Below are 15,476 nucleotides of genomic sequence, written 5' to 3'. Positions count from 1 at the left end.
CTCAGAAACATAAAGCGTTCCTCAAGTGCGGAGGCTTCGCATTTCCTGGGTCCTCCCTCTTCTTCTCCATTCTCCTGGCGTGTATCCCGCTCTTAAATCTCTGCAATCCTCTCCCTGCCTCCACTGGCTGTCCAGAACCGACCCAAAGTCCCAGCCTTCCTCTCTTCTCGGGATCGGAGACTGGTACCCGTCGACACGCCCCACCCCACCCCATTCCCGGCCTCGCCCGCGCCTGCGCAGAGCCTCTTCTCGCGCGAAAACGCAGCCATCACCCCCAACCATACCGCCAGCCGCGGGAAGGCGAAGTCTGCGGTAGCCAGCCCCAGGTCTTTTCGTGGGGCGGCGGTATTCGTCTTATATCCGGACTCCCCCCACCCTACACGACCCCTCTCTCACTCCTTGGGGTCGGGCCCTTAAGGGCATGCACCTGGCCCTAAATGATAACCTCTAGCCACCAAACAGAGGAAGGTACTGCGAGGCTGGAACGCGGGTGCGCCAGTCGCGAAACCTCAAAGCGGAGCCCCGCCCCTCAAGGCTGGCTTCCTGCCTCCGTATTGGTCTGCGCGCCCGTCAGTCTCCCCCCATGGGGCCGCGCCGGCTGTACTCCCTGTTCCCTCTTCTCAGTACGCGGATTTACTGGCTGCCTCGGCTATTATCCATCCGACCCAGCCATTCCGATCCTGACCTGGAGCCGGCTCCGGAAAGCCTCGAGAAGGGGAGGGCCGAACTCGGCCGGAGCTGAGCATCGTCTGGGTGGGCTGCGGGACCGCGGCCTCTCCGCAGGCAGCACCACCTGTCGCCTGGCTAGACGTCGGGTAAGGCTCCGCACGGCTCGCAGCTGCGGGCGGCCTGCCGCGGCGGGGCCCGGGCGGGAGTTCCGGGATGGGACCGGGCGCCGGCCTCCTCACCCCGGCCCGGGGAGCCGAGCGCGGACCCGCCGCCGGCCTCCGCGCGTGCGGCCTCAGGGTCCCAGCTTGGCGGATGGGAGGGCGGGGTGAAGGGAAGGGGTTCGTCGAGTCCCGGCTGAGCCCGTGGGGAACGGTGGGGTCTCGCCACCCCCTGTTTGACCGTGGGCGGCTCTTCCCTGGCGCACGGTTTGGGGACGCGACTTCCCGGTCGAGACTCGCTCGTCCCAGGGCGCCCCCCCTTCCCAACCTGGAGTAAGGCCCTGCGGCTTCCTTAACAGGAGCATCTCTTATACCGTTTACTCCCGCGCCCCTTAAAGACCGATTTTGTCGCTCCAAATCCTTTTATCTAATAGTTCTCTTTTTCTGCAGGGGTGAATTAATGGCAGGACTTAGGCATTTTGTTTGTGTGTTGTGATTGTTCCTTGCTTTAAAGGACGTTTGTTGCAGGCTAGAAAGTTCTAAGATTGGAACGGTTCTGTCCATTCATGTGAAATGACATCTGTGGACCAGGATTGGCAGGTGTTTCTTTGACGCTGGTGATACCCATTTCTGCTTGTGGTGTTACACTGAGGTCCCGGATTTGACTTTCTTGGTCCCGAAGATAATTCTAGAAAATTTCCGTTGCCGTTTGGTGAGAAGAAGCTTAATCAAAATAACAGACCTCAACAGAAGTGCTTCCTTACAAAACGTGTTATCGCATATCTGTTTGATTTACCTTCTTAATGTTTGTGGCAGTCACTTCAAAACAAAACAGTTGATAGCACTGTTATTTCTTTTAGTGTTGCAACTGATAACATGGAAGCACGTATTAATTGTTAATCAGGAGCCGAGTGCTGTTTTCTGCAAGCATTATCTCAAAGTAATGCCCTGAAGTTGGTACTCTTTATTATCTCCAGGTTACAAATGAAAATTAGAAAGACTAAGTAACTTACCCAAAATCACAGGTTTTACGTGGCAAAGCCTGGATTCGAACTCAGGCAATCTAACTTAATAACTCCAGCCTCCTCTTAAGCTTGTATGCTCCTTAAGCACTGTTCATGCTGTAAAGCTAAGTGCAGTGTTGTGCTCCTAAGTTTTGATCTTTAGTTGCCAAGCATTCTGGAAATTAGAGAAGAAACAGTCATTACCTTACAACACCCCCACATACACAGCTGTGTGTGTGCGCGTGTGTGTATACACATATATATACACACACTATAGTAGTTACACAAATGATAGGTAAATATATATTGTGTAACCACTATAACTATTTGAGTTATGTTACATGGTTTGCAGAAATAAAGGAAAAATGTTTAGCGTTATCTTCTAATAGTGGACCTTTAAATAGTCAACTGTGAGCAATGATTTATAATCTGTTATCTGATTCTTTTATGGTAGCTATAAAGACTTAATTAAAAGTTAGGCATAGGGCTTCCCTGGTGACGCAGTGGTTGAGAGTCCGCCTGCCGATGCAGGGGACATGGGTTCGTGCCCCAGTCCGGGAAGATTCCACATGCCGCAGAGCGGCTGGGCCCGTGAGCCATGGCCACTGAGCCTGCGCGTCCGGAGCCTGTGCTCCGCAACGGGAGAGGCCACAGCAGTGAGAGGCTCGCGTACCGCAAACAAACAAACAAACAACAACAACAACAAAACTACTACAATCTACCATCCCCATCCTTTCAAAACAACAAAAAAAATTTTTTACCACCAAAAAGGGAGGAAGATAATTACAACATGAAAACGAAGACAATAAATTTAGTATTATGAAAAACTATACTGGGGCTTCCCTGGTGGTGCAGTGGTTGAGAGTGCTCCGCAACGGGAGAGGCCACAATGGTGAGAGGCCCGCGTACCGCAAAAAAATAAAATAAAATAAAATAAAAATAACTGCATGCGTTACTTGAATATTTCATTGCAAAAGTCATATAGTTATAAAAAAAAAAAAAACTATACTGAAACCATGCACCTCAGATTGGAACTTGAACCCACATGGCCGGGACTCAAACCTGGCCAAAACCCAGATTGGGACTTGAACCCACGGGGCCAGGACTCGAACCCAGGGAAAACCCACAGTCTTCCAACTGAGATCACACACCTGGTTTCAGGACTTAATGAAGCTCAGGTTCCTGATGTCTCATCGCAGAAAGAATTCAGTGAGAGACAAAGTGATAGGTAAGAAGTGGATTTATTTAGAGAGAAACACACTCTGCAGAGGGAGTGTGGGCCGTCTCAGAAGGCGAGACGCCTTGGGAGAAATGCACTCAACAAACAGAGTGTGGGCCATCTCAGAAGGTGAGAAAGGCACCAGGGTATGGGGTTGTCAGTTTTTATAGTGGTGGGTAATTTCATAGGCTAATGAGTGGGAGGAGTATTCCAGCTGTTTCAGGAAGGGGTGGGAATTTCCAGGAATTGGGCCACCGCCCACTTTTTGATCCTTATGGTAGCCTTGGAACTGTCATGGCACCTGTGGGTTTGTCATTTAGCTTGCTGATGCTAAATGTCATTTAGCTTGCTGATGCTAAGTTAGAATGAACTTTTACTGGGGCTCAAGGTCTAGTGGAAGTCGTCCTGTCTGCCATCTTGGACCCATTTGGTTCTAATCTGCTTATGTCACGTCCTTGGGCTATGTCATTCTTTCAAAGGTTGTGCCCTGCCCCCTTCCCTCCTATTTCAATACTACGTTGTCCTAGTTTTTCTCATTTGGTTATAGACTAGTGAAAAACGTGTCTCAGACAGACACCAATTCAGAGACCATTTGGGAATGACTGGGTGACATAACTGATTCCAAGCTGGTAATCAGCTGCGTCCAGATTCAGACTGACTGCAGAGCTTGTGCTCACTGTACCTAGTCATGACCTCTCTCTAATTTTGGTCTCTATTACATTGAACTTCTGCTTTCTACCCCCCAGCTAGGGGGCCAGGGAGAGTATTCTCCAGCAGTCAGTGGCCTAGCAGTTTCAGGCCCAGTCCAGTTTATAAACACCACCCAGAGAGTAAATTCACTAACCCCCAGGGCAAGGCAGGATGAATGACACACCAGAGGGAGAAACCACAGGCATACCTCAATAGCCAGGAAGCTCAAGTAAGCAGCTTGAGTTTTCATATTTGTTCAAAATGGGAAGCCCCACCTTATTTTGTTTCCTGTTTTTACTTCACTCATTTTTACAGTTCCTCCATCCTGTCTGTATAACATGAGGAGTTAGGTGTGGGTTTTCCCCATTTTGTCCAGTTGCCTCCAGCTGCTATTAAGCCTGCTGTCTGTCTGTCTCTCTCCTTAGTCCTTGGTTCTATTTTTGGCAGAGACTGGTTTTTCTCCTTAAGTTTTTTAACTTATGCCTACTTGTTTTAAAGACACTATTAAAATTACTTTTATATTTTATTTTACTCTCTATCACTTAGTCATAAAGTAATCATTTGAGTGCTGTAACACTTTACTCTTTAAGTCTTTAATACTTTTCTGCATCTATTCTCTCATTTGATCATTATAGTTACCTATGAGGTAGATTTAACAGGTAATCTTTATTTTACAGACTAAATTCAGTATTTGATAGAAGCGAAATTTTAGCCAGGAGCTGAAAATAGAAGATTTTATATGTCAGAATGCTGATCTTAAGTTAACTACTGAAGGGAAAAACTTTCTTCCTACTCACAGACTCAACTCTTCTGGCCACCAAATGTGTTTTTTCCCCACACCCAGGAGTTCTCCAGCTCTAGGCAGACACTGACGGGGTGTGCTACAACTTAATTCTAACACTGTCTACCTGGTGGTAACTTCGGATCCCACAAGTTAGGGACTCAGCCCGGAAAGACTGCCCCCACTTCAGATGCCAATCGCAAGCCCCAGGTTTTGAGCTATCCTTACCAACCAGCTGTAAATCAGGGCTTCCCACAACCCCTTACTCAGGTTAGATCATTTGCTGTAATGGCTCACAGAACTCAGGGAGACACTTTACTTATATTTACCGGTTTCTTATAAAAGGATACAACTCAGGAACAGATGGAAAAGACACATAGGACTAGGTATTGGGGGTGGGGTCGGGCAGGGCATGGCGCATCCTTGCCCTCTGCTCTTGCCACCCCCCAGCACCTAGATGTGTTCACCAACCTGAAAGTTCATCAACTCTCCTTGTTCAAAAGTTTTTATGGATCTTATTCGCCATGGTTCCCACCCCCTTTCCCAGGGGAACTGGAGTGGTACTGAAAGTTCCCACTCTCTAATAATCACTTGGTCTTTCTGGTGACCGAGGTTCTGTAGTGGCCTCACCCTAAGTCACCTCATTAGCATAAACTCAGGTCTGATCAAAAGGGGCTGCTTATGAATAGCAAAAGATACTCCTGTCACTCAAGAAATTCCAGCAGTTTTTAGGAACTCTGTACAAGATCTGGGAACCAAGCCCAAATATATTTCTTATTACACCACAAGTACTAATTGCAAAGTGTATTTTTCTCAGATAGTCTTTGATTTTAAATAAAGTAAAAGGTATTCCATACTGTTGTAGATTTTCCTACCTCACCAATATGCTGCAATACTAATCCAGTCTTTTGGTACCTAAGTTTTAATTGTGATAAATAATGCTTTCTCTCCTGGAAGAACCACACAAACATGATCAGGGCTGCACTTTCAATTTCTGTCTTTTCAGCATTTATTTTGAAATAATTTGAAAGACGTGGTTGTATACATCATACTTCTTGGCCCCTTAATACTTCACTGTGTATTTTTAGAAAAGGATACCTCTTACATATGGTTATCGAACTCAGAAAATTTTAAATTATACAAGACTTTTACGTAAGTTACAGTATATCTCCCAGTTTTGCCAGTTATCCCAGTAATATCCTTGATGGCATTTTGGGGGATCAGGCTTTGCATTTAGTTGTCCTATCTGTTCGGTCTTCTTTAAGTTGCATTGGTTCTTTAGTGTTTTTCATGGCATTTACATTTTTGAAGAAAACCAATCAGTTATCTTATGGTGTCTCTCATGATTCTTTTTTATTATCATTATTGAAATACATTTGACATGAAACATTGTGTAAATTTAAGGTGTACAACAGGTTAATTTGATACATTGTAATATTGCCATTGTACTGATAATTAGCACCTCTGCAATATATTGGTATAGGTATATACCTATACCTATAGGTATAATTACCTAATTATAATTTCTTTTTAGTGGTTGGAATAATTAAGTTCTAGTCTCTTTGCAAGTTAGATGATGATAATACAATATTGTTGTCTGTGTTCACTATGCATTAGAGCTCTAGGACTTATCTCTTAGGCCTCTTGTTGAAAGTTTGTACCTTTAAACAACATCTGTCCTATCCCTTTCCCCAATTCCCGTCTCTCATGATTCTTGATGTGCTTATGATCATTTAGATTTCTTGTTTTGTGCCCATATTTAGGTACCATATTTATATGAAATATCCAGAATAGGTAAATACAAAAATACAGAAAGCAGACTGGTGGTTGCAATCACTGGGGGAGTGGGGAAAACTGCTTACTGGGTGTGGTATTTCCTTCTGGGATGATGAAAATGTTTTGGAACTAGATAGAGGTGGTTGTACAACATTATAGATTTTCTAAATCCCTCTGAATTGTTTATTTTAAAAGTTAATTTTGTTATGTGAATTTCAGCTCCATAAAAATTAACTTAAAATCCTAATGTAGATGATTTTGCTGCACCCCCATATACAGCCCATGGATTTCTCAACAAATAGAAATTCCATTTAAAAACTATTGCATGATAATTATAATGGTTTATGATGATTAAAGAAATAAATGAGCGTTGCAAATTGATATTTGGTAGAAGAATTGATATGCAGAAGAATCTATTATATTCCCATCAGTAAATATTTAACGTTTAATGTATTATGTAGTTTTCCATTTTGAAAAATTCTCATAATGTTTGCGATGGATGTGAAAGGACAAAAACATGTTTTCAAGACAATTCGCCTGATTTTTAAATATTACATAACAGGTTTTCTAAAAACAAAAAAATTTTAGTACACTGAATTTAAATATTGAATATTACTAATACCTTAAAATATGACGTCTAGATTAAGAATCTGGATGGCTTCACTTCCTCTGAAAGTGTGTGCTCCAGGCTTTTCTATTATTTACATTTCCACCTTCAACCTAAACTCTCCCACACCTGTTTACATTGAAATCACTTCCATGAAAACACTTGCTGTTTACTAGATGTTTCATACCTTGCCACACTTGTGTGGATTAGAAAAAGGGTAAATATTTGGCACACTGTAGTAGGTAATACATAAAGAGTAGCAATGATTATTATCCAAGGACTTAGACTGTTGTCAGGAAAAGTGAATTTTTGCCTTCACCTTATGTATTTTATAATCCCTTACAACCTGTAGAAACATAAATGTATTTTTTAAACATCTTTATTGGAGTATAATTGCTTTACATTGTTGTGTTAGTTGCTGCTGTATAACAAAGTGAATCAGCTATATGTATACATATATCCCCATATCCGCCCCCTCTTGCGTCTCCCTCCCACCCCTCTAGGTCGTCACAAAGCACCCAGCTGATCTCCCTGTGCTGTGCGGCTGCTTCCCACTAGCTATCTGTTTTACATTTGATAGTGTATATATGTCAATGCCACTCTCTCACTTCGTCCCAGCTTACCCTTCCCCCTCCCCGTGTCCTCAAGTCCATTCTCTACATCTGGGTCTTTATTCCTGTCCTGCCCATAGGTTCTTCAGAACCTTTTCTTTTCTTTTTTTTTAATTCCACATATATGTAGCATACAGTATTTGTTTTTCTCTTTCTGACGTACTGCACTCTGTATGACAGATTCTACGTCCATCCACCTTACTACATATAACTCAATTTTGTTTCTTTTTGTGGCTGAGTAATATTCCATTACATATGTGCCACATCTTTATCCATTCATCTGTCAGTGGACACTTAGGTTGCTTCCATGTCCTGGCTATTGTAAATAGTGCTGCAATGAACATTGTGGTGCATGACTCTTTTTGAGTTATGGTTTTCTCAGGGTATATGCCCAGTAGTTGGATTGCTGGGTCATATGGTAGTTCTACTATTAGTTTTTTAAGGAACCTCCATACTGTTCTCCACAGTGGCTGTATCAATTTACATTTCCACCAACAGTGTAGGAGGGTTCCCTTTTCACTGCACCCTGTACAGCACTTATTGTAGATTTTTTGATGATGGCCATTCTGACTGGTGTGAGGTGATACCTCACTGTAGTTTTGATTTGCATTTCTCTAATGATTAGTGATGTTGACCATCCTTTCATGTGTTTGTTGGCAATCTCTATATCTTCTTTGGAGAAAGGACTATTTAGGTCTTCTGCCCATTTTTGGAATGGATTTGTTTTTTTGATATTGAGCTGCATGAGCTGCTTGTATATTTTGGAGATTAATCCTTTGTCAGTTACTTCGTTTGCAAATATTTTCTCCTATTCTAAGGGTTGTCTTTTCATCTTGTTTATAGTTTCCTTTGCTGTGCAAAAGCTTTTAAGTTTCATTAGGTCCTATTTGTTTATTTTTGGTTTTATTTCCATTTCTCTAGGAGGTGGGTCACAAAGGATCATGCTGTGATTTATGCCACAGAGTGTTCTGCCTATGTTTTTCTCTAAGGTTTGATAGTGTCTGGCCTTACATTTAGGTCTTTAATCCATTTTGAGTTTATTTTTGTGTATGGTGTTAGGAAGTGTTCTAATTTCATTCTTTTACATGTAGCTGTCCAGTTTTCCCAGCACCGCTTATTGAAGAGGCTGTCTTTTCTCCATTGTATATTCTTGCTTCATTTATCAAAGATAAGGTGACCATATGTGCGTGGGTTTATCTCTGGGCTTTATGTCCTGTTCCATTGATCTATATTTCTGTTTTTGTGCCAGTACTGTAGCTTTGTAGTATAGTCTGAAGTCAGGGAGTTTGATTCCTCCAGCTCCGTTTTTCTTAAGATTGCTTTGGCTGTTCGGGGTCTTTTGTCTTTCCATACAAATTGTGAAATTTTTTGTTCTAGTTCTGTGAAAAATGCCATTGGTAGTTTGATAGCGATTACATTGAATCTGTAGATTGCTTTGGGTAGTGTAGTCATTTCACAATGTTGATTCTTCCAATACAAGATCATGGTATATCTCTCCATCTGTTTGTATCTTCTTTAATTTCTTTCGTCAGTGTCTTATAGTTTTCTGCATATAGGTCTTTTGTCTCCTTAGGTAGGTTTATTCCTAGATATTTTATTCTTTTTGTTGCAATGGTAAATGAGAGTGTTTCCTTAATTCCTCTTTCAGATTTTTCATCATTAGTGTATAGGAATGCAAGAGATTTCTGTGCATTAATTTTGTATCCTGCAACTTTACCAAATTCATTGATTAGCTCTAGTAGTTTTCTGGTAGCATCTTTAGGATTCTCTGTGTATGGTATCAGGTCATCTGCAAACAGTGACAGTTTTACTTCTTTTACGTTTTGGGTTCCTTTTATTTCTTTTTGTTCTCTGATTGCTTTGGCTAAAAATTCCAAAACTATGTTGAATAATAGTGGTGAGAGTGGGCAACCTTGTCTTGTTCCTTATCTTAGTGGAAGTGGTTTCAGTTTTTCACCGTTGAGAACAATGCTGGCTGTAGGTTTGTCATATATGGCCTTTATTATGTTGAGGTAAGTTCCCTCTATGCCTACTTTCTGGAGTTTTTTTTATCATAAGTGGGTGTTGAATTTTGTCAGTAGCTTTTTCTGCATCTATTGAGATGATCATACGGGTTTTATCCTTAAGTTTGTTAATACAGTGTATCACACTGATTGATTTGTGTATAGAAGAATCCTTGCATTCCTGGGATAAACCCCACTTGATCACGGTGTATGATCCCTTTAACGTGTTGTTGGATTCTGTTTGCTAGTATTTTGTTGAGAATTTTTGCATCTATCTTCATCAGTAATATTGGCCTGTAGTTTTCTTTCCTTGTGACATCTTTGTCTGCTTTTGGTATCAGGGTGATGGTGGCCTCGTAGAATGAGTTTGGGAGTGTTCCTCCCTCTGCTATATTTTGGAAGAGTTTGAGAAGTATATGTGTTAGCTCTTTTCTAAATGTTTAATAGAATTCGCCTGTGAAGCCATCTGGTCCTGAGCTTTTGTTTGTTGGAAGATTTTTAATCACAGTTTCAATTTCAGTGCTTGTGATTGGTCTGTTTATATTTTCTATTTCTTCCTAGTTCAGTCCCGGAAGGTTGTGCTTTTTTAAGAATTTGTCCACTTCTTCCAGGTTGTCCATTTTATTGACACAGATTTGCTTGTAGTAATCTCTCATGATCATTTGTATTTCTGCAGTGTCAGTCTTTACTTCTCCTTTTTCATTTCTAATTCTACTGATTTGAGTCTTCTCCCTTTTTTTCTTGATGCTACTGGCTAATGGTTTAACAATTTTGTTTATCTTCTTAAAGAACCAGCTTTTAGTTTTATTGATCTTTGCTATTGTTTCCTTCATTTCTTTTTTATTTATTTCTGATCTGATCTTTATGATTTCTTTCCTTTTGCTAACTTTAGGGGTTTTTTTGTTCTTCTTTCTCTAACTGCTTTAGGTATAAGGTTAGGTTGTTTATTTGAGATGTTTCTTGTGTCTTGAGGTAGGATTGTATTGCTATAAACTTCCCTCTTAGAACTGCTTTTGCTACATCCCATAGGTTTTGGGTCGTCGTGTTTTGACTGTCATTTGTTTCTAGGTATTTTTTGATTTCCTCTTTGATTTCTTCAGTGATCTCTTGGTTATTTAGTAATGTATTGTTTAGCCTCTTTTTCCATCCCCTCTCTTTCAGTCTGTATGTGTCCCTAGGTCTGACGTGGGTCTCTTGTAGGCAGCGTATATACACAGGTCTTATTTTTGTATCCATTCAGCCAGTCTATGTCTTTTGGTTGGAGCATTTAATCCATTTACATTTAAGGTAGTTATCGATATGTATGTTACTGTTACCATTTTCTTATTTGTTTTGGGTTTGTTATTGTAGGTCTTTTCCTTCTCTTGTGTTTCTTGCCTAGAGAAGTTCCTTTAGCATTTGTTGTAAAGCTGGTTTGGTGGTGCTGAATTCTCTTAGCTTTCGCTTGTCTGTAAAGGTTTTAATTTCTCCATCGAATGTGAATGAGATCCTTGCTGGCTACAGTAATCTTAATGTAGGTTTTTCCCTTTCATCACTTTAAATATGTCCTGCCACTGCCCTCTGGCTTGCAGAGTTTCTGCTGAAAGATCAGCTGTTAACCTTATGGGCATTCCCTTGTATGTTATTTGTTGCTTTTCCTTTGCTGCTTTTAATATTTTTCCTTTGTATTTAATTTTTGATAGTATGATTAATATGTGTCTTGGTGTGTTTCTCCTTGGATTTGTCCTGTATGGGGCTCTCTGTGCTTCCTGGACTTGATTGACTATTTCCTTTCCCATATTAGGGACGTTTACAACTATAATCTCTTCAAATATTTTCTCAGTTCCTTTCTTTTTCTCTTCTTCTTCTGGGACTCCTATAATTCGAATGTTGGTGTGTTTAATGTTGTCCCAGAGGTCTCTGAGACTGTCCTCAATTCTTTTCGTTCTTTTTTCTTTATTCTGCTCTGCAGTAGTTATTTCCACTCTTTTATCTTCCAGGTCACTTATGCGTTCTTCTGCCTCAGTTATTCTGCTATTGATTCCTTCTAGGGAATTTTTTATTTCATTTATTGTGTTGTTCATCATTGTTTGTTTGCTCTTTAGTTCTTCTAGTTCCTTGTTAAACCTGTCTTTTATTTTCTCCTTCTATTTCCAAGATTGTGGATCATCTTTACTATCATTACTCTGAATACTTTTTCAGGTAGGCTGCCTATTTCCTCTTCATTTGTTTGGTCTGGTGGGTTTTTACCTTGCTCCTTCATCTGCTGTGTCTTTCTCTGTCTTCTCATTTTGCTTAACTTACTGTGTTTGGGGTCTCCTTTTCTCAGGCTGCAGGTTTGTAGTTCCCATTGTTTTTGGTGTCTGCCCCCAGTGGGTAGGGTTGGTTCAGTGGGTTATGTAGGCTTCCTGGTGGAGGGAACTGGTGCCTGTGTTCTGGTGAATGAGACTGGACCTAGTCTTTCTGGTGGGCAGGACTGCATCTGGTAGTGTGTTTTGGGGTGTCTGTGAACTTATTATGATTTTAGGCAGCCTCTCTGCCAATGGGTGGGGTTGTGTTCCTGTCTTGCTAGCTGTTTGGCATAGGATGTCCAGCACTGTAGCTTGCTGGTTGTTGAGTGAAGCTGGGTCTTAGCGTTGAGATGGAGATCTCTGGGATAGCTTTTGCCGTTTGATATTATGTGGAGCTGGGAAGTCTCTGGTGGTACAGTGTCCTGAACTCGGCTCTCCCACGTCAGAGGCTCAGGCCTGACACCCTGCTGGAGCACCAAGAGCCTGTCAGCCACTCGGCTCAGAAGAAAAGGGAGAAAAAAAAAGAAAGAATAAAGTAAAATAAAGTTATTAAAATAAAAAAAATTATTAAAATTAAAAAGGAATAAAAAAAGAGGGCTTCCCTGGTGGTGCAGTGGTTGAGAGTCCACCTGCAGATGCAGGGGACGCGGGTTCGTGCCCGTCTGGGAGGATCCCACATGCCGCGGAGTGGCTGGGCCCATGAGCCTTGGCCACTGAGCCTGCGCGTCCGGAGCCTGTGCTCTGCAACGGGAGAGGCCACAACAGTGAGAGTGAGAGGCCCGCGTACCGCAAAAAAAAAAAAAAAAAGAAAAAAGAAAAAAAGAACAACCAAACTGAAAAACAAATCCACCAATGGTAACAAGCGCTAAAAGCTATACAAAAAAAAAAAAAAGGACAGACAGAACCCTAGGACAGATGGTAAAAGCAAAGCTATACAGACAAAATCACACAAAAAAGCATACACATACACACTCACAAAATGAGAAAAAGGAAAAAATATATTTTTTTTAAAAAAAAAAGGAAGGAAAAAACAAATCTACCGATGATGATAAGCTCTAAATACTAAACTAAGATAAACATAAAACCAGAAACAAATTAGATGCAGAAAGCAAACGCAAGTCTACAGTTGCTCCCAAAGTCCACTGCCTCAATTTTGGGATGGTTTGTTGTCTATTCAGGTATTCCACAGATGCAGGGTACATCAAGTTGATGGTGGAGATTTGGTCCGCTGCTCCTGAGGCTGCTGGGAGAAACTTCCCTTTCTCTTCTTTGTTCACACATCTCCCGGGGTTCAGCTTTGGGTTTGGACCCGCCGCTGCGTGTAGGTCGCCTGAGGGCGTCTGTTCCCCGCCCAGACTGGACGGGGTTAAAGGAGCAGCTGATTAGGGGGCTCTGGCTCACTCAGGCTGGGCAGAGGGAGGGGTATGGAATGCGGGGCGAGCCTGCAACGGCAGGGGCCAGAGTGACATTGCAACAGCCTGAGGCATGCTGTGTGTTCTCCCAGGGAAGATGTCCCTGGATCACGGGACCCTGGTTGTGGTGGGCTGCACAGGTTCCCGGGAGGGGAGGTGTGGATAGTGACCTGTGCTCGCACACAGGCTTCTTGGTGGCTGCAGTAGCAGCCTTAGCGTTTCATGCCCATCTCTGGTGTCTGCGCTGATAGCTGCGGCTCGTGCCCTCTTCTGGAGCTCATTTAGGCAGTGCTCTGAATCCCCTCTCCTCACGCACCCGGAAACAATGGTCTCTTGCCTCTTAGGCAGTTCCAGACTTTTCCCGGACTCCCTCCCTGCTGGCTGTGGCTCACTAGCCCCCTTCAGGCTGTGTTCACGCAGCCAACCCCAATCCTCTCCCTGGGATCTGATCTCTGAAGCCCGAGCCTCAGCTCCCAGCCCCCGTCCGCCCCGGCGGGTGAGCAAAGGAGCCTCTCAGGCTGGTGAGTGCCGGTCGGCACTGATCCTCTGTGCAGGAATCTCTCCACTTTGCCCTCTGCACCCCTGTTGCTGCGCTCTCCTCCGTGGCTCCCAAGCTTCCCCCCCACCCACTGCCCGTCTCCGCCAGTGAAGGGGCTTCCTAGTGTGTAGAAACTTTTCCTGCTCCACAGCTCCCTCCTGGAGGTGCAGGTCCAGTCCCTATTCTTTTGTCTCAGTTTTTCCTTTTTTCTTTTGCCCTAGCCAGGTAAGTGGGGAGTTTCTTGCCTTTGGGGAAGTCTGAGGTCTTCTGCCAGCGTTCAGTAGGTGTTCTGTAGGAGTTGTTCCACATGTAGATGTATTTTTGATGTATTTGTGGGGAGGAAGGTGATTTCCATGTCTTACTCCTCTGCTATCTTGAAGGTTCTGCCAACATAAATGTATTTTGAAAAAATTTTTTCAGTTGTGGGAAGTGAAGCTTTCTAAATATGCTTTTGAAAACTGATCCCTGATATTCATGCAGTTCTATAATATGTTTCTCATCATCTTTATTTACTTTGTTTTTCCCAGGTGAGAGAAACGATGTTGTCCAGGTTTAAAATAGTTGCCACTCCTTGTACTCTGGCATGTCGTCATTTGCACATAAAAGAGAAAGGCAAGCCACTTATGTTGAACCCAAGAACAAACAAGGTTGGTAACATTAATTCTAACACACATTTTCTCTCTTCCTGGTAAAGGTTTGATGTATTTTAGACTGATAAAGTATGAAATTTTTGTATTCTGTAGCTTTATACTGAAACTGTTCGGAAGTGTGCATGAACTTTTCTCTTTTCTCCGCACTGCGACAATTATGGCTGCTTTATACCTCCCAAATTTCACCCTCACAGTTTCTACCACCCAAGAAAGATTGAGTTTATTTCCTAGTTCTAGCTCAAAAGCAAAACAAAACAAAAACCCAAGAGTAGCATATTGGCCAGAACTGTTGGCCAGATGCAGTATATTTAGATTTATCCCGTTTAGTCATATTGTCATTTTTATAAATGTTTGGTAATTTCCTAATCCCTGATGGATTATTCTAACTGCCCTTGGAGGGAAAGAAATAGAAGGGGCCTTTTATTTCCCCCCCTAGTATGCTTATCTGCACACTGAAGAGTCTAGTTAAGGGATTTTTATCAATATTGACTCATGTGGAGAAATGGCATGTATCTAAAGGAAAATAGCTCAAGATCAGCCGAAGTGTAACTGAAAGTAGGGTCCAGCTGCTCGCTGCTCAAAAGCCATTAAAGAGGCAAGATTGATGGAAAGTTAAGTTTGCTTTATTTTGGATGCCAGCAATGAGGGGGGAGGGCAGATGCCCGTCCAAAGGCATACACGCCCCCCACAACCAGTGGGCAAGAGCTTTCATAGGTCGAGGGAGGCGCCTACGTGCAGAAGCAGCACAGTCAGCTCTGACAGTCATCTTGACATTGGTCGTTGGTGGTCCGACCAGTGTCACTTTGATTGTTTTAGGTACAGTTAATCTTCAGTTCCAGGGTCGGTTCTCATTTCTTTGAGGCCAGTTCTCACAATTGTGGCAGCTTATGTCATGGCTACAGCCTGGTCATCACATAGTTAACTTCTTCCACCTGGTGAGTGTTTCAGTATCTATAAGACAGCCCACAGGATACAGCTCAGAATGTTATCTGTAGCCCTTAAGGAGGGACTAAAGGGCCTTGACTATGCTTAACGACTAAACTATTATTATGTGGTCTCCTTTGACTGAGGACCTGGGGGTGGGCAAA

The 15,476-nt window shown here is 42.6% G+C and overlaps 1 protein-coding gene across 2 annotated transcripts in view; it reads left to right on the top strand.

Annotated features, from left to right (window-relative positions):
• Positions 1 to 283: 283 nt before the first annotated feature.
• Positions 284 to 15,476, top strand: part of ME2 (malic enzyme 2) — a 57,914-nt gene continuing 42,721 nt past the window's right edge. Inside the window, exons 1-2 of one of the 2 annotated variants that reach the window (XR_010933024.1) lie at positions 284 to 815; positions 14,266 to 14,385. Coding sequence is in view for 1 of the 2 variants with exons in the window: in XM_067699065.1 (XP_067555166.1) it covers positions 438 to 815; positions 14,266 to 14,385 (498 nt within the window). In the remaining variant the exon portion in view is untranslated. The remainder of the gene's footprint in view (positions 816 to 14,265; positions 14,386 to 15,476) is intronic. The other variant, XM_067699065.1, reaches the window with a different exon arrangement.

Source organism: Pseudorca crassidens, chromosome 12 (assembly GCF_039906515.1).
Source record: "Pseudorca crassidens isolate mPseCra1 chromosome 12, mPseCra1.hap1, whole genome shotgun sequence".
NCBI classification, from domain to species: Eukaryota; Metazoa; Chordata; class Mammalia; order Artiodactyla; family Delphinidae; genus Pseudorca; species Pseudorca crassidens.
This window is presented reverse-complemented; position numbering and strand designations above follow the sequence as displayed.